At 40.6% G+C, this 18,788-nt stretch overlaps 1 protein-coding gene across 8 annotated transcripts in view; it reads left to right on the forward strand.

Moving 5' to 3' along the window:
- The first annotated feature begins 4,934 nt into the window (after positions 1 to 4,934).
- tamm41 (TAM41 mitochondrial translocator assembly and maintenance homolog) overlaps positions 4,935 to 18,788 on the forward strand; it is a 29,725-nt gene continuing 15,871 nt past the window's right edge. For 3 of the 8 annotated variants that reach the window (XM_062969985.1, XM_062969983.1, XM_062969984.1), the window contains exons 1-4: positions 4,935 to 5,304; positions 8,161 to 8,340; positions 9,315 to 9,407; positions 17,021 to 17,171. In XM_062969985.1, the coding sequence (XP_062826055.1) occupies positions 5,050 to 5,304; positions 8,161 to 8,340; positions 9,315 to 9,407; positions 17,021 to 17,171 (679 nt within the window). In that variant the 5' untranslated portion in view covers positions 4,935 to 5,049. Of the gene's footprint in view, positions 5,305 to 6,868; positions 6,890 to 8,160; positions 8,341 to 9,314; positions 9,408 to 17,020; positions 17,172 to 18,788 lie in introns of those variants that run through there. The other 5 variants (XM_062969986.1, XM_062969980.1, XM_003217700.4 and 2 more) reach the window with 5 other exon arrangements.

Genomic DNA, 18,788 nt, shown 5'->3' on the forward strand with positions numbered 1-18,788 from the left:
GGATCGCACATGCCTAGTATCCACGGTTTGAAAAACTGCATTTCCTTGTTCCCGGGGCAGTTCTGGACTGCCTCGGCTAAGCCGGCGGGGATCCGTGGCTCGGAAGGGGGTTTATTGTCAATTTTTGGTTTGTGGAAACAGCCTGCAAAAGGAGCTCTTTTGCAGGCAGAGAAGTGAAAGTAAGCAGTGGATACAATTTATTACTCTGAGTTAATATGTAACAAATGACAATGGAACCTCAATGGAGAGAGGCTGCCTGCGGTTTTTCAACTAATGTAGGGACAATACAATGTTTCCGTGTGACTGAAGCCAATCTGGAAAGGAAGTTCAAGGTTCCTGTGAGCCTGTGGAACTCCTGGCAGAAATCAGCTGTGTGTCAAAGCAATGTGAGTTTGTGTGCTCGACTTGTGTGCTCGACATCAATATATTCCAGTTCAATATATTCCAGTTCAAAGCAGATAATGTGGAATTTTATATAGCTGTGTGGAAGTAACCTCCTTCTAAATGGCCATATAATTCATCTTGAACTGCATTACAGTGGTCAGTGCAGACTCATATAATACAGATTGAGCTTCATTGACTGGATTACATGAGCCTACACTGCCATATAATTCAGTTCAATGCAGTTAATCTGCATTCTGAAATGGCATTATATGGCAGTGTAGATGGGCCCGTTGTAAGTGGATATAATTAACCTGATTTTAACAAGCTTTTTTTATACAGAGATAGGGATGTTGGAACAAACCTTTAAACAACTCACAAACAACAGTGGTTCAGGTGCTCCAGAGTCCTTTGCATGTGTATTAGAAAGTTAGCCATATTGCATTCAGCGTAGTTTGCTTATATGTGTGTTTAGGACTGGAGCTTTATTGGGCAACCCTAAGTTTTGTTTACTTGGAAATCAAATACAATAAATTCAATTGGATATATTCCCACAACAAGTATCTGTAGCAGTGTGAACGAGAAATAGAAAACCAAGAGATGCAGGGTACATCTACACTGTAAAAGGAATGCAGTTTGACACAACTTGAATTGCCATGGCTCAAAGCTATGGGATCCTGGGAGTTGTAGTTTTACAAGGTCTTTAGCCTTCTCTGCCAATAAGTGAAGGTGCCTCACCAAACACCCAGGATTCAATACCATTGAGACATGGGAGTTAAAGTGGTGTCAAACTGTATTAATTCTACAGTGTAGATGCACCCCAAGGTTTACACTACCACTTTTACCTTGAAACTCACTAGGGCCTCTTGGACACTGCTGAATAAAATCCCACATTATCTGCTTGGAACTGGAATATATGGCAGTGTGGACTCAGATATCCTAGGGCCCTTCTACATAACCCTATATCCCAGAATATCAAGGCAGAAAATCCCACAATATCTGCCTAGAACTGGGTTATCTGCATCCACACTCATATAATGTGGGATTTTCTACCTTGATGTTCTGGGATATAGGGCTGTGTGGAAGGGCCCCCAGTTCAAAGCAGATATTGTGGGATTTTCTGCCTTGATATCCTGGGTTATATGGCTGTGTGGAAGGGCCCTAGATGACGTTGACCAAGTCACACACTTTCAGCCATCAAGGAACGACAGCTAACATGGATTAGTGGTTTAAGTCTCAGCTGGAAAACAGATCCCACCTGGGCAATGGGAATCTTGGACAAGTCATACTCTTTAAGGGCCCTTCCACACCGCCCTATATCCCAGAATATCAAGGCAGAAAATCCCAGATAACCCAGTTCTAAGCAGATATTGTGGGATTTTCTGCCTTGATATTTTGGGATATAGGGCTGTGTGGAAGGGCCCTTGGGCTTAGAGGTATGCAAAAGCACCTAAGAAAAACCCAGGAGAGGGTTGCCATAACAAAACAACCAAATTTATGTAGGATTCTGAATAAATATAGAAAACATTGGTCACAGAAGAACAAAAAACTATAGTTCTCTTCCTCAATGTAGGGGAGGCGACAAATGTGTCTATGCTGGATACAAGCCATGACTAATCCATCTGAGCCAATGTGCTGGGATCACAGATGCCTGCCATAAACAACTACTGAATACTAGGTCTGGAAAGCCAGCTTCTCTTAATTAGTCATACAAATGTTTCAAAAATCCTAGAGGAAAGGAGAATGAAATCTGTAATTATAAAAACAAGTGTGATGTAACAAGCACTGAAACAAAAGCTAACAATAATTACGAGGTGATAAAAGCAAACAAGATGGGCACAGAGAATAGAATGAGCGTGTTGCTATAGTCACAGAAAACACAGTGGATTAAGTCCAATTGAGTTACTGCTGAGTGAACAGAGAAAAAATTGGGCCAACAGCTGAAATCACATTGCTAGTTCACAGGATTGCTAGTTCGCCAGATGGTTGAGAAATTGGAAAGGACATATTTAAAATGTGACTTCACTCCCCTGCAGTTTGAGGCAGTAGATCTCAGGGCTGTAGTTTATAAATTCGTAGCAACCACTGCCAAAACTAGTTGCCAATGTTCAGAGTGTCCATGCAGGACTCAATGTTTATGTAGATCATGTATAAAATAAATATGGTAGGAGCCCATCTGTTTATTTATTCTGAACATGTACAGGAATATGTCTCTTTAAGACAATGTGATTTTTCTCTAATTCTACATTCCAATTTGGGTTTGTGGGTTTTGCAGAATGGGATCGGATCCCACATAATTTAAGAGAATTTAAAAACATGTCTACTCTATGTGCACAATTACAGGTGCAAAAAAGATTTTAAGTTGTGTTCCACAACCAAGAAAAGGTTGAGCTTGGCCACACCTTCACTACCATATAATACGATTTGAAATTGCATTATATGGCCAGTGTAGACTCATATACTGACCAACTCACCAGCAGGGTAATAACCATTTCATGATGCTCTTGAATGAAGATGCCAAATCATTAAATTTGGAAGGCATTACATGCCTTGTGGCTGTACCCAGGAGTACACTAGTTCTAAACTACCATATAAAATCCAGATTATCTTCTTTGAACTGGATTATATGGCAGTGTAAACCCAGGCCCTTCTACACTGCTTTATAATCCAGATTATCAAAACAGATAACCTACATTATCCTCTTTGAACTAGATTATATGAGTCTACACTGCCATATAATCCAGTTCAAAGCAGATAATCTGGATTTTATATGGCAGTGTAGAAGGGGCCATAGACATCTAGGAGAACAGCGACAAATTTCTCTCAAATTTGGGAAATTTTCTGTTTTTGTGGCTGAAACCCTGAGACGTAATCCCAAGGAGGTGTGTGTATGTTTATCAGTGGATTTTAAAGATCTCCATTTCTTAATACTAGAATGTGTTATTGTTGTTGTTGTTTTGCTGCTTTAATTATTGTTTTGGATGGTTATGATCTGATACCATCCCAGTCATTTGTGAATGTTTTTAAAGTGGTATCAGATCATAACAATTCACAATGATAATTAAAGTAGAAACTCAGAGTAGTACAGTGGCCCCTGGGTATTGGTTCCAGTCTAATCATATACAGTAGCATAGTCAAATGGTGTCCCTTATATAAAATGGCAGAAAAAAATACGAAGATTTGCTTTTTGGATTTTCAAAAAACATTTTCAAGCCATGGATGGTGAAATCCCCAGGTGCAAAGTCCATAGATACCGAGGGCCAACTGCATATAAGTCTCAGAAATCACCTTGCATCTCATGGTGCCCCTTTAAATTATAAGGTTTACGATACATGAAGTTAACACACTTAGACATTGTATTATATTATTTAATATAACCCGTCTTTGTAATCCTTTAAGAGTAAAAACATGGTATGGGAAACAAGCACTGAAATAAATATGATTACAATACTTGAGGCAGTTCAGTAAAATTAATTTTGTCGGCTATGATTTTCGTATGATTAATGGCTTATTCTTTTACCTTACTCGTTATTGAGCCTGAAACCAGCAAGACTGGAATTGGGCATACTTAAAAAGCATGCTGGGCCCCTGGTGGTGGCGCAGTGTGTTAAAGCGCTGAGCTGCTGAACTTGCAGACCGAAAGGTGCCAGGTTCAAATCCCGGGAGCGGAATGAGCGCCTGCTGTTAGCCCCAGCTCCTGCCAACCTAGCAGTTCGAAAACATGCAAATGTGAGTAGATAAATAGGTACCGCTCCGGCGGGAAGGTAACGGCGGTCCATGCAGTCATGCCGGCCACATGACCTTGGAGGTGTCTACGGACAACGCCGGCTCTTAGGCTTAGAAATGGAGATGAGCACCAACCCCCAGAGTCTGTCATGACTGGACTTAACGTCAGGGGAAAACCTTTATCTTAAAAAGCATGCTAAGTAGGGGTGTATTGGGTTGCTGTGAGTTTTCCGGGCTGTATGGCCATGTTCCAGAAGCATTATCTCCCTACGTTTTGCCCACGTCTATGGCAGGCATCCTCAGAGGTTGTGAGGGTTATTGGGAATCAGGCAAGTGAGGTTTATATATCTGTGGAAGGTCCAGAGTGGGAGAAAGCACTCTTGTCTGCTGGAGGATTAGCACTGAAAAGCCTTGCAGCTTCAAAGCCTGGCTGATTCCTGCCTGGGGGAATCCTTTGCATTTCTACACTATAGAATTAATGCAGCTTGACACTTGTTATGCTGTGCGACCTTGGGAGATGTACTTTGGTGAGTCACCACTTCTCTTTAGCGGGGGGGGGGGGGCTAAAAGGTTTGTAACGCTACATCTTCCAGGGTTGTATAGCAGTTATGGTACTTAAAGTGAGGTCAAACTGCATTAATTCTACAGTGTAGACCAAGCATGGGCAACCTTGGACCGTCCAGGCGTTTTGGACTTCAACCTAACAGCTGTTAAGAATTGTGGGAGTTGAAGTCCAAAACACCTGGAGGGCCCAATGCCTGGTGTAGATGCAGCCTTAGCTCAAACTGCAAGAGCAGTTTGCACTCAATTAATTCACCCAAGAGGGAAAGAGGCAGATCCTTTCCCTTCTCCATAAATTCAGGCAAAACTCCCAGCTTGTGTGTTGTTCTGTTCGTTTCATTGACATGGCACTTTAGCCCCACAGCCAGAGAAGGCGCTGTGATGTGGCGCGGAAGGCGAAGTGTTTATATTTTCGTCGCAAACCGCTTTTCGTACTTCCTCGGCTCCTGGCGGAGAAGGCGAGGTGGCGCCTCACTTCCGCCCGGCCTTTGCCCAGCCTTCCAAGCCATGCCTTTGCCCAGCTCGGCGGTGGCCTTCCGCAGGATCCTCGCCCATTTCCCCCCGGAGCTCAGCCTCGCCTTCGCCTATGGCTCCGGGGTCTTCCAGCAGGCGGGGGCCTCCTCCGCGGAGACGGGGGTAAGTGCCGGAACACCCAAGGGTGCCATCCAGTCAGCGGCATGGGGTGTAGATGCCTCTGATGGCGCCTAGTGCCTTGCGAGGCTCTCTACTGGGTTGCTGATGTGATTCCCTCTGAAGTGCCTTTGCAGTTCTTGGAAATGGAATTCGCTCCTCTCTCTTCATATACAGCAGTCTCTCAGTTAACCGGAACTCTCAAGCAACCGGCAAACGTTTATTGGCTAAATGTTTATTCCTAACTGCCTTCACAAAGCTGTTTTTAATAATAATAATAATAATAATAATAATTAACATTGGGTTGCTGTGAGTTTTCCGGGCTGTAGGGCCATGTTCCAGAAGCACTCTCTCCTGACCTTTCGCCTGCATCTATGGCAAGCATCCACAGAGGTCGTGAGGTCTGTTGGAAACTAGGTAAATGAGATTTATATATCTATGGAAAGTCCAGGGTGGGAAAAAGAACTTTTGTCTGTTTGAGGCAGGTGTGAATGTTGCAATTTGCCACCTTGATTACCATTGAATAGCCGTTCAGGTTCAAGGTCTGGCTGCCTGGGGAATCCATTGTTGGGAGGTGTTAGCTGGCCCTGATTCGTGTCTGGAATTCTCCTGTTGTCTGAGTATTTTTCTTTATTTACTGTCCTGGCTTTAGAGTGCTTTTTAATACTGATAGCCATGTTTTATTCATTTTCGTGGTTTCCTCCTTTCTGTTGAAATTGTCCACAAATCAAGGAATATGAAAGTCACGGCAGACTAATCCAAATTACATTACCAGAAATTGCATTTATCCAGCATTTACCAATCCTCATGGGTGCCGGTTAAACAAGTTTTGTGTATATCTATAATGTTAGTACTGTTTGGACTTGATGTTTTATGGTTAACTGTAGGCAAAGTGATGTATTATGTTTGAAACTATAGGGGGATGGGTCTCAGGCAGGCTCCATCTACGTTGCCATATATTGCAGTTCAATACACTTAAATTGCATTCTGAAACTGCATTATATGGCAATGTAGATCCAGCCTCAGCTAGGCTTGTCATACTTAGTTGCCCATGAAATCATTAGGCTAGATTAGTTGTTTGCTCTAATTAAACCAGACTCATTGAATCAGTGGTACAATAGAGTCTCGCTTATCCAAGCTAAACAGGCCGGCAGAAGCTTGGATAAGCGAATATCTTGAATAATAAGGAGGGATTAAGGAAAAGCCTATTAAACATCAAATTAAGTTATGATTTTATAAATTAAGCACCAAAACATCATGTTATACAACAAATTTGACAGAAAAAGTAGTTCACTACGCAGTAATGTTATGTTGTAATTACTGTATTTATGAATTTAGCACCAAAATATCACGATATATTGAAAACATTGACTACAAAAATGGCTTGGATAAGTGAGGCTTGGATAAGTGAGACTCTACTGTATTTAGTAAAGGTAAAGGTTTCCCTTGACATTAAGTATACTCATGTCCGACTCTGGGCGTTGGTGCCCATCTCCATTTCTCAGCCGAAGAGCTGCCGTTGTCTGTAGACACCTCCAAGGTCATGTGGCATCATGACTGCATGGAGCGCCGTTACCTTCACGCTGGAGCGGTACCTATTGATCTACTCACATTTGCATGTTTTCTAACTGCTAGGATGGCAGAAGCTGGAGCTCCCCGGATTCTAACCTGCGACCTTTCGGTCAGCAAGTTCAGCAGCTCAGTGCTTTAACACACTGCACCACCGGGGGGCTCCCAGTGGTATTTACATAATAATAATAATAATAATAATAATAATAATAATAATAATAATAATAACTTTATTTTTATATCCTGCCACCATCTTCCCGCAGGGACTCGGAGTGGCTTACATGGGGCAAGGCCCAACAACACAATTGAAATAAAAACGAACATAAGAATATATAAAACACAGCTCACAGAATAAAAATAGGATAAAACGGCAATATAGTATAAAAACAACAATATTATAACAATAATTAATGATATGAACCAGCAACCAGACACAGTTTCTGTCATCTTCATCTGAGGGTAGACTAAAGCAGCAGTACAGAATAAGATAATAACTAAAGTGCATGATCATAAGACAAAAAGGTAAGGACCGAATAAAGTGCAGGATAGATTATTAATCTTATTTAGAGCTGGTATCAAATGACTGTCTATTCAAATGCACAACGGAGCCTAATCTCCCTGGGGAGGGAGTTCCAGAGTCGGGGGGCCACGTCCGAGAAGGCCCTCTCGTCCCCACCAGCCGTAACTGAGAGGAAGATGGAAGCGAGAGGAGGGCCTTCCCGGAGGATCTTAGAGATTGCGTAGGTTCATAAGGGGTTCATAACTGTCAGCTTGTCAAATTTTCACCGACTCAATTGAAGCTAACAATTGGATTTAGATCACTCGTTTAGTTGGAAGCTGTATGTGGAGAAGCTAGTTTAGCTCCAACTCAAACGCTACAAGTTTAAGGCCCCAGCTACACTGCCAAGTAATGTAGTTTGAAACTGTATTATATGGCAGTATAGATGGATCATTAAATGATCAGTCCAGACTCATATAATGCAGTTCAACTGCATTGAACTGCATTATATGAGTCTACACTGACCATATAATGCACTTTCAAACTGCATTATATAGCAGTATCGATGGGGTCTCACAAGAGTTAGCCAGCGGGACATATGTCAATTGTAATTAATGTCTTCTCTGATGAAATAATGTTGTATTCAGCTCACTGTGTTTGTTGAGATAATTTATACATATATAAACTGTTTACAATTATGTGCTTTGGGTTTTCCATGTGATATAATATTTGCAGATAAAGTTAGAACTGTATCCCCAAAATTTCAGCATATTCCATTATCTTTTCTACTGCAGAACAACATGCTGGACTTTGTGTTTGCAGTCGATAATTCTGTTACATGGCATACGACAAACCTGTCCAAAAATCGGAACCATTATTCCTTCCTAAAATATTTTGGGCCAAAACTAATCGCTAACATCCAGAATTATGGAGCAGGGATTTACTACAATACACTAGTGCCTTGTAATGGCAGGGTAAGTAAGTACAGTAATATAAACCACATATTTCTGAACAGTATAACTGCCTCAAAAAGGAGACAGTGCCAAATATATTTTTAGGTGAGCAGAAAGCTATTTTTATTCTGCTAAGCTGTTGAGAGCCAGCAAAGTGCCATAGTTTGAGCATTGGACTAAATCTGGAGACCCGGAGTTGAATCTCTTCTTGGCCATGGAAACCCACTGGATGACTTTGAGCAAATCATATTCTCTCAGCCTCAGAAGAAAGCAAGGGCAATCCCCCTCTGAACAAATCTTGCCAAGAAAACCCTACGATGGTTTCACATTCGGGTCAACATAAATTGGAAATAAAAATAAGAAATCAAAACTAAAAACTATTTATTTATAGAAATAGCTTGAAGGCACCTCTAGTGCTAAAATGCCTTTAAGTGACAATATATTTTAAGGAAAATGTATTCATTCAACTTTAAATTTCAACAATTTATACTGATGTTAGATATTTTGAATACAAAAATATGTTTATGACCTTTCTCCATCAAAATTTGAAAGGGATCTAGGAACCTTAATAGATCGCAAGCTGAATAAGAGTTAACAGTGTGATGCAGCAGCTGAAAAAGCCAATGAGATTCTAGGCTGTATTAATAGGAGTATAGTGTCTAGATCGAGGGAAGCCATAATCTCACTATATTCTGCTTTGGTCAGCCTCACCCAGAATAACACTGTGTCCAGTTCTGTGTCCAGTACACCTAAGGCAGTCATTTGTACTTAAATGGAGAGACATAACGGGAGCCCAGAAGAAAGATGCTGGTTCCTAATTGAAGGCCTTCACACTTTGCCTTCTCAGGATACCCTTGAGATCTTTCCCTTCCTCATGCTTGGAGAACTGTTGGTAAACTCAGCAGGATAGACATTGATGCCACCTTGCCTTTCCAACTTCAGTCTTGACAAATGGAAACAAGCAATTCAGCTCTTCTTTTTTCCACATGTTTCAGGTTATCAAATATGGCGTCATTCGTACAGATGCCCTAATTGAAGATTTGCTTCACTGGAAGACTCTGTATGTAGCTGGGCGTCTACAAAAGCCGGTATTTGTTCAGCTTCTTTGTATTAAAGATGTAGAGTGGGTGAGAATGCTACTGCTGCATTCGACCTGAGAGCCAAACAACAGGTTGCATTATTTGTAATGTTTTAAACTTCACTGGATCAGAAAGCTCCAAATTCCCCTCTCCCAGTGGCTAATTCCCCATGAAGGTGATGCATGCAGTAAACAGCACCTTCATCTGCGTTTATTAAGCATGTCATAGCTCTGTTTTGGAAATGTCCAGTTTATGTTTAATTTTATATATTCATTCAAGAGCTCAAGGTAATGTAGGAAGAATGGGGCTGCATGACTTCCAAAAAATATTCCATGAATTATACAGCTACAAGGAGAACTCAGTCTATAATAATAATCATAATCATAACAACAACAACAACAACTCAGTTTATTTATTCCTCTTCCAAGTCTTGCAGTCTTTTTCTACTGCCCATTCTGGGGATTCTTTGATGCCTTTAAAAATAAACAGGACTGAGCTTTAAGATTACCATCCGTGTGTATACACGCTTCAGTGAAAGTTACACAGTGACATATGAAGCATTCTGACTGACCAGCAGAGGGAAGCAGAGTTGAGCCAAATGGAGAAAGACAAAATGTGCAGTAAAAAGGAACCATATTGTTGATATAGTGGGGTCGAAACAAGTTTTGATATTTTTAAGGTAGTATATTTTGGGCAAGTTGGCATTATATTTGTCTTTTGGTTTCTCTTGTATAACATTTTCTCTATTTAAACAATTAGTACTAAGAGTTGGTTACTTGCAACACAAAATGGCCTATAGCATTTTATAATGTTTCTAGAAAAGGGGTGGCTGCCGAAATTTTAGAGGGCTTCATTAGGGTACCTCATGGGAACTTGGGGAGCTGCCAGTCCATTACTGTGCATCTCCAGCAAACCAATATTTAACTTTAATGAAAAGTGCCCAAATTAATCCAAATTGAATTTTAGAACCTGGCCTTTTTTAAGCTTGGGAGAGTTCAAATCACAGCCCCCAGATTGTGTAGGGCATTTTAAATATAAAAGCAAACTTCTTTTTCAAATGACAGGCGCGCAAATCCATAGTCACACTGTTTAGTCCTCACAAGACCCTACCACCTCGTAGTACCAGTGGGTGGGAGTCACTGGCTGGAAAATACCCTTTTCAAATATTTCAGAATTTCCACACAATGGGAGATTTTGATGCAGCCTGTTTTTTTTTAAAAAAAAATCATGATTTAAAATGTATCTAATACAGTTTTTAACTGTAGTTTTAGTAGAATGGATGCTTCATTGTTTATCTTCTGTAGTAGTCTATGTTTAGCTAAACTGTTATTTTTAGTATTCTAGGTAGCCTTGGTTTCCTTGGCAGTGTTAATGTGTGGGCAGAAATTTAAAGTTATAGTTCTCTAAACTAGTTAACTCTTCACTAACTAGAGAACGGTACTTTTGTTCATTTTGTTCATATTGACTAATGTTAATTATGTCGCTTTACATACGCCTCACCCCATTCATTTTTGGGATGCGGTAACTTACACTATCAAGCCAAATATTCATTTCCCTATCTCTGAACGTTTCTGGATTTGGCATATTCATGCTGCATTGCTAATAGTAGCCACGTAGTTCAGATGAGGACATCCCCAGTAGGGCACAAGTGGCTATTGAGAATTGTGAACTCTTTTCTTCTTCCCAGGCCTGTCTGGCTGGGTCTCAAGCTTTTGCTGGCTTCTTGCATTTGGGGGACATTTTAGCCAAGTTTTCATTTAATGTTATGGTTATTTATTTATTGTGTCAGAAGTGAAATGAGAACACAGTTATAATTTCTAGAAAAAATACAAACAAAGTTAAAAACTTGGCATTATACTAAATTTCCTTTGACTAGAAGCTGGCCACTTGGAGTGCCTCTGGTGTGGCTGTGAGAAGGTCATCCTTTGTGCATGTGGCAGGGCTCAGACTGCATTCTAGTATTTGTTTATTTACTTTATTTGTACCCCAGCCATCTCACCCAAGGGGGACTCAGAGTGGCTTACAAGTAAGCGATATGTGGATTGCTCTTCACACTTGCATGTTGTGGGCTCCACTTTGTAGCCCCATTTCTTAAGGTTAGCTATGTATCTCACAGTGCCAGAATGCAGTCAGTTCAGCACCTTCCAAGTCATCCAGTCTTCTATGTGCTCAGGAGGGAGTTTCTCATCTGCTATCAGCCACTGATTGCAGTTCCGGGTTTTAACCTGCCACTTTTGGACTCTTGCTTGCTGAGGTGTTCCTGCAAGTTTCTATGTAGATCTTTGGAAGCTATTTCTTGATTGCATGGTTGCAAGGAATGTGTGATGCCCCTAGAAAATGAGAGGTGTTGCAAGATCTGCCCATCCTTTTGAGCCATTCCTACCAACCAGACCCACCCACTGAAGCTTTTCTTACATCACAGGTGTCAAACTCAAGGCTTGCAGGCTGAATCTGACTCACCGTATCATTTTGTGTGGGCTTCCAGATGCTGGACTCTGTCTCGTGTATTCCTCATCATTAGACATTGTGACTAGAAGTGATGCGAGTTGTGATACAGTAACATGTGGAAAGCTGCAGTTCCTTCTGCTTAGTCAGGAAAGTGGTGTCTGTATTTAGATACTAGCCTTGTTGATATGATGTCTGACTTTAAAATGCCCCTTATTTTTCTCCAGTCTCAGAGCCACAAGTGCTATTGGGCTGCAATTCCCATTATCCCCAGTCCAAATGGCAGATAGTCAAAAGCGACGGGAGTTATTGTTCAGTAATATCAGGGGTCCCAAACTAGGTAAAAACTAAAGAGCACTGACCACTATATATTAAAAATATATAGTTGGTCCTCATGAGGCAACCTCAGAAATCACCTTTTGGGGCAACATGTCTTTGGTCCCTAAAATAACCCCTCTCCTTTAATATGGGAGATGCTAACACCATTTCAGTACACTGACATTTTGTTTGCAGAATAAAGCTAAGAGAAGAAAAAGGCACTTCTTAAATTTGAAATACAGTCAGCCTTCCACATTTTCTGGGAGAATCACAGTATTCTGTGAAAGTGAAAAACGGGGGGGGGGGGGGGGGACACCTCTCTAGGAACATTTAGCACAACTGCATGGTCACCTTCTGCTGGAAGCTAACCATAGAATTGCACTGGGAGACCTAGAAATTGCAAGAGATAACATTTTAATCAAATCCATGAATAATTGAATCCCCAAAAGTCAAAACCGCAAATGTGAAGGGCCATTGTGTATCGCTACGGATTGTGGTAATACTGGTGGCGCCCGTGCAGGGGGCATGGGGACCTGTTGCACCGCACCCCACATTGTTGCACCTCCCCCCCCACCCCCGCCTCATCACACGAGGGGAAGCCTTCTTGAGCCACCCCGACCCATTTTTCCTAATGGAAAGATGGGGAGCCTCCCGTCAACTACCACTGACAATTTTGTGGTGGTAGCAGGGTCTTTGCAGCAGTTCAGCCACAGAGCCACCCAGAAGTACTTTTCTGGGGTGTGATGGAAGCCATTGGGCTCCATGGGTGGAGTCAAAAAAACCTTGTTGCTGCTTCCGAATTGTGGACCGTGTGAAGAAGTCTTTGTTGGACAGTGATGCATGTAATTTCCCAGTGCTATGATCTGCAGCACATTGGGTTCCCTTCAGTTGGAGTGGTGTCAGGCTGAACATATAGGGTTTGGTGGTCATGTATGGTTGTTCTCAACCATACATTTGAATTCCACACAGTAATGAATGCCACCCAGTGATTTTAGCTAGCAGAGGTTGAACATTTGAACATCTTTTATTTGGATTCCCAAATTCTCTAAAATTGTCTACATGGGTTGTTGAGATAGTGACACCATTGCTTTCTGATTATTCAGTCTACACAAAATTTGTTTCATGCACAAAATTGTTTAACATATTGTGTCACCTTCACACTACATGTGTAAGGCTTATATGAACCATGAGTGAACTTTATGTTTAGTCTTATGTTTCATCTCCAAGTTATACATTCTTACGCAAATATTGGTATTCCAAAATCTAAAAAGAAAAAAGAAATCTGTAACAACTCAGGTTCTAAGCATTTTACATAAAGAATACTTGACCTGTAAACATGTTTGGAAATAGAGATGTGAAAAAGCTCATATAATCTCCTAGGGACCTTTCCCAACGTGTGTATAACTGAAGCCTGGGAAGGAAACACCTGTTGAAAAGGCTGTTATGGATATAAAAAGATGCAAGTCAATGTAATAGTATGATTATTTGATAAAATGGACATGGGGATTAATCTGATCACACCCAGTCAGATGAACCATTCCTAAGTAGCAGGTTATGAGAAAGTGAATCGTGCTGCCAGATTGCATCTTGGTTTTTAAGTTTGTCCCTGTATACAGTCTTTCTGGTTAATCTTGCAAACTATGTCTTAATTTTTTTTCACCTTTTTTAATATGATAGGGCAATGTTATATGTACAGCAGGCACTGAGGACAATAGTGTTTATGTTCATTCTTTCTTTTGTACCAGACAAATTAGAGCAGGGGTCCCCAAACTAAGGCCCAGGGGCCATATGCGGCCCATCGAAGCTATTTATCTTGCCCCCACGGCACAAGGGCAGAAGGGGGTTGGGCTAAATGACCCAAGGGGTCTCTTCTTCTCTTACAACCATTATTATTATTATTATTATTATTATTATTATTATTATTATTATTAATATTGAGGCTGGATGGCCATCTGTCAGGGGTGCTTTGGTTGTGTTTTTGGTGCGCAGAGGCAGAAGGGGGTTGGACTAAATGGCCCAAGGGGTCTCTTCCAACCCTCATTATTATTATTATTAATAATAATAATAATAATAATAATAATAATAATAATAATAATAATAACAACATTGAGGCTGGATGGCCATTTGTCAGGGATGCTTTGGTTGTGCTTTTGGTGCACAGAGGCAGAAGGAGGTTGGACTAAATTGCCCAAGGGGTCTCTTCCAACCCTCTTTATTATTGTTGTTATTATTATTAATAATAATTATTATTGCTCAGTGGCCAACTATAGTCAGGCCCTCCAATGGTCCGAAGGATCGTGAACTGGCCCCCTGTTTTAAAAGTTTGGGGGCCCCTGAATTAGAGCATTGCAACCTGATGGGCTGTGCCATTTTTGCACCCATGAAAGGGCAGGAAAGTCTAAATGTCCCATAAAGGGGTAGGCATATAAAATAAATAGACTGTGTGAGATGAGGCTCCATTGTGCTCTTAAATCACAAGGTGCCCATGCTTTGTGATGCTGAGGCTTATGGGCAGATAGATGGGAGGAAGCGCCATGGGACTCAGTGGAGAGTACTTCAGAGAGAACAATTGAGGATTGGTATACGTGGGCTGTTTTCAGAGGCTCATATTATATGTGGGAAACATAATTTAAAGTATTTTCTCAGAGCCTGTCCCCAGGATAATGGAAATGATCAGCCTAGCTGCATGAAGCCCATATAATGAGCACATTACAAGTAAAGAAAAGTTTGCTTGTTTTGACTTTCTCATTTAAAATGGTAGTTTAAAGAGTCAAATTCCTAATTCATGGTGTTACAGTTTTTACTTACAGTAATGACAGAAGAAACATATCTCAGGGTGCTCAAAGGATGGCCCTCTCTACCCACTGTTTCTGCATCTATGGATTTCACCAGTCATGATTGAAAAATTTCCCAAAAGCAAAGCTTAATTTTGCCATTTTATGGAAGGGATACTATCTTACTTTGGCATTGTATATACCTGGACTTAAGCGTCCATGGGTTTTGGTATCCAGAGAGGATCCTTGAACCAAACCCCAAGTGCTCACTGTTTTTTATTATGCATTTTGGCTTATGTATATTTGTAGGGTCCTCTTTGGGACTATAAAATCCTTAAAAGACAACACATGAATACATAATACAACTCTGCACAATGTAACATGGTGTGAAATTATTATATTATATTGAGAACCTTGAGGTGTGCCTCCCATTTCCTTTTCTGGATTTATTGGATGCTTCTTTCCTTTCTATTTGACCATAATTTATAAACTACTATGATGAGGGCTTTTGGAGCATGCAAGCACAGTTGTTCCCAGTAGAGGTGAACTAGCTGTCACTCAGCGATTCAACTGACTGTGTGTAATTTGGCCGTTAGAGACAGACGGCCGGAGCAGAGCAGCTGTCTTCCAGGGTGCTCCTCTATTGTCTCCTCAGCTGCCATTTTCAGTTCTAGGGGATCGTATTGACTCCCCTCCCATTGCCCACTTCCAGGAGAAGGGGGGCAAGTTGCTTGTTTGTAAAATTAGACTTTTAAAAACATGTAGGAGAGCAAATTGAAAACATGTGTTCAAATAGCCTCCCTCAGGACCAGTTTACCTTTAACTATTCAGATGGTTTGGATTTTGTGACGCTAACAAAAACCATGCTTCAAATGCAGGGGGGAAGATAATGGAAGAATAATGATACTGTATGCCCCACGGATTCGTTCTGGGTCTCCAGGGCTGTTTTCAGAAATGCATGTATATATCTTCAATTGTCAAGTTCTGGTTACAATCATCCGTTTGTCATGGCCTTGCTTTCACCCAAGTACCTTCCACATGTTTTGTGGAATGGAGGACTGTAATAACAGTGCTTTTCTTCATTTCCATCTAGCTCCAGCTGTCTCCTTTGCTCTATATTCATGTTTCAGATTTTTTTAAGGCAGAAAATGATAATTGGGTTAGGGATGGCGCGTATTATTATAGTATTCTGGGCCAAATCTGGAAAGGAAGGAAAGAGCATAGTTGCACAAAAACTTCCATATCCTTGCTTATTGTTTGGATAAACCTATCCATGTCCTAAATAGTTTGCTCACATAAAATTATATTGAAAATACTGTGAGTGAGGTGTGCATTTGTTATATTAAATTTTTTTTGCATCAGAGAACAAACAATATTACATCAAAGTACACCTTTTCAATGTTCAGTTGATTTCACATATCTTCCCCCTTTTGATTTATGTCAAGATTTCTTAAAATTTTTCACTCGGGACCACTTTTGGCCCAATAAATTTTTATCTGACTCCAGGAGTATAGGTATATAAAAAGATATAAAATTCAAACATTTATTGATGACAAATCAGCATTTGCAAGGCTTGCTAAGCATACTGATTCTCCTTTTTATGTACAGCTGAAACATCCTCTGCAGAGCCCACTACACACTGCACAATATTTGTGTAAATGTCTAAAACAGCTATTACATGATGTTCAGAAAAAATTCAGTACCCCAACATTGAGCTAAGGTGATCCCATTTGAGGTTGGGACCCATAGCTGAAGATGTTGTGTTCTGTGTAACTTATTTACAAAGATAGAGATGGGCTTTGTTTAAGATGGAACATGAGGAAGTAAATATGCCCCTAGGTCAGTGATTCCCGAACGTTGGTCCTCCAGTTGGTTTGGACTTCAGCCCCAGAAGGCTCAGCCAGTTTGTCCAATGGCTAGGAATTCTGGGATCTGAAGTTCAAAACACCATGAGAACCAACATTTAGGGAACCATTACCCTTGATCATTCTGTCTCTGTTGATTCTGGATGGCATTGTTTTGTAATATATATTTTGTTGTTTTATTTTTGTACCCAATTGATGGCTACACTTGGACTACTTCCAGGTCAAAATCCTTACACAGAGTGAGAATCTGAAGTTGCAGCTTGCCCTCACTAGCAACTTGAAGAGTGCCATCACAGCAGCCTTTCTGATGCTGCCTGAGAGTTTTTCTGAAGAAGATCTTTATATGCAGATTGCTGGACTCTCGTATAGTGGTTGGTATGACTTTCAACCAATTTTATTAAGGGGCTAGAAAAAGATAATAAGTTCACATGAAGGGTGTCTTATTGACCTCAGCTTCAGCTTATCCACAGATCTTGTTTTGGGCTTGTGGTGTTTCTTGCCAAAAGTTTCCTTAATAACATTTCTTGACCAGCTGCCAACAACTGGCGCATTGAACCTCCACAAATGGAGAAACAACTGGAATAAACCAAATTAGCTCTACACCAGGTTTCCCTCGTTACCTACAGCATTTCTCTTACATGAAGGTAGTTGTATTTTCTCATAGTCACTGCTCCAGATTCTTTTGCAATCTGAAATCTAGTTATCTAGACTGACAGTAAGGATTAGAAAACCTGTAGTTGGAAAGTATATTCCACTCCCTTGTAAGTTTTTAGATAGTTGTTGAAGTAGCTCTGGTTCAGTGAATCTGTCTTCCTTTCTGGTTGTTGTTTTGACCCTCACTATCCATTTTCTATTTGATAGCAAGTTACACCACTGGGGAAAAAGGAAAACCAATATGATGCCAGCACAAAAAGGAGAACAAAATTATTTTCAAAAGGAAAGGAGATACTCTATGCAGGGTGATTCTGTGGTTTTCTCTGCCATCAACAGAAAGGGGGTTCAGTGTAACTGTCCCACAACTCACCAAGATTTCTCACTGCAGCCTTGGCGAGTTACAGCTTTTGGTCACTGCTGCTTGTTTGTGCTTACATTGGTCTGTATTTTTCATTACCATCAAATTATATTTGGGGCTGCCTTGTGGAGCCACTGAGTTCAAAGATGGGGGAGCATGTTTTTATAAATGAATACATTAAAATGCAATGCAGAACATCGCTGTACCATATGACGCAGGGCTTAGACAAAAAGCAGACCCCAGAATTAATTAGCAACATCTCAGTAATGCTGGAAGTCTGAAACAATGTAAAGTTAACATTTAATCCAGAGCTCAGCAAAAGGAAAAGAAAGACAAAGGCGGGCAAGTGCATACATTGGCAATAATGTACATTGCGCCTTATGGTTTATTTCTTGGATTTACAATGCCAGTTGAACTGACAGATTTTTGTTTAGTGTATTAACTTTTTATCTCTGGTGGGGAAACTGCAGATTTTAATAGTGCATTATGGTGGAGGATTGTTAACTCAGCAATCTCAAAATTGAAGAAAAACTCTGTTGCCACAGTATGTTTTGGAACTAAATGAGTATATTACACTACTTTGTGGTCAGGGAAATCCTTTGACAAACTACCTCTGACCTTCCCCAGGGTAGGTTTCTGCCAGACAAGACTGAATAATAGCCCAGTTGTTTTTGTTTCAGTGAAAAGCTCAAATGTTATGCTTCAGTATTGATGTATCTAACTGAGAAACAACACAGCATAGATTTTCATTACACCTTTGGATTTTGGGGAAATAATGTTATAGGTTTAGGGAAATAGTGTTATAGGTTACCTCAGAATTTTTATTTCACATTACCAAAGGTTCCCCTGCTGTGGAACATTTTATGTGGTTAGTATTCTGAGCAGCAAAGGCAAACCTTCTCTGAACAAATGTTATTAAGAAAACCTCATGATAGGCTTGCCTTAGAGTTGCCATATGTCAGAAATGATTTGAAGG

This window comes from Anolis carolinensis, chromosome 2, assembly GCF_035594765.1.
Source record: "Anolis carolinensis isolate JA03-04 chromosome 2, rAnoCar3.1.pri, whole genome shotgun sequence".
NCBI lineage: Eukaryota > Metazoa > Chordata > Lepidosauria > Squamata > Dactyloidae > Anolis > Anolis carolinensis.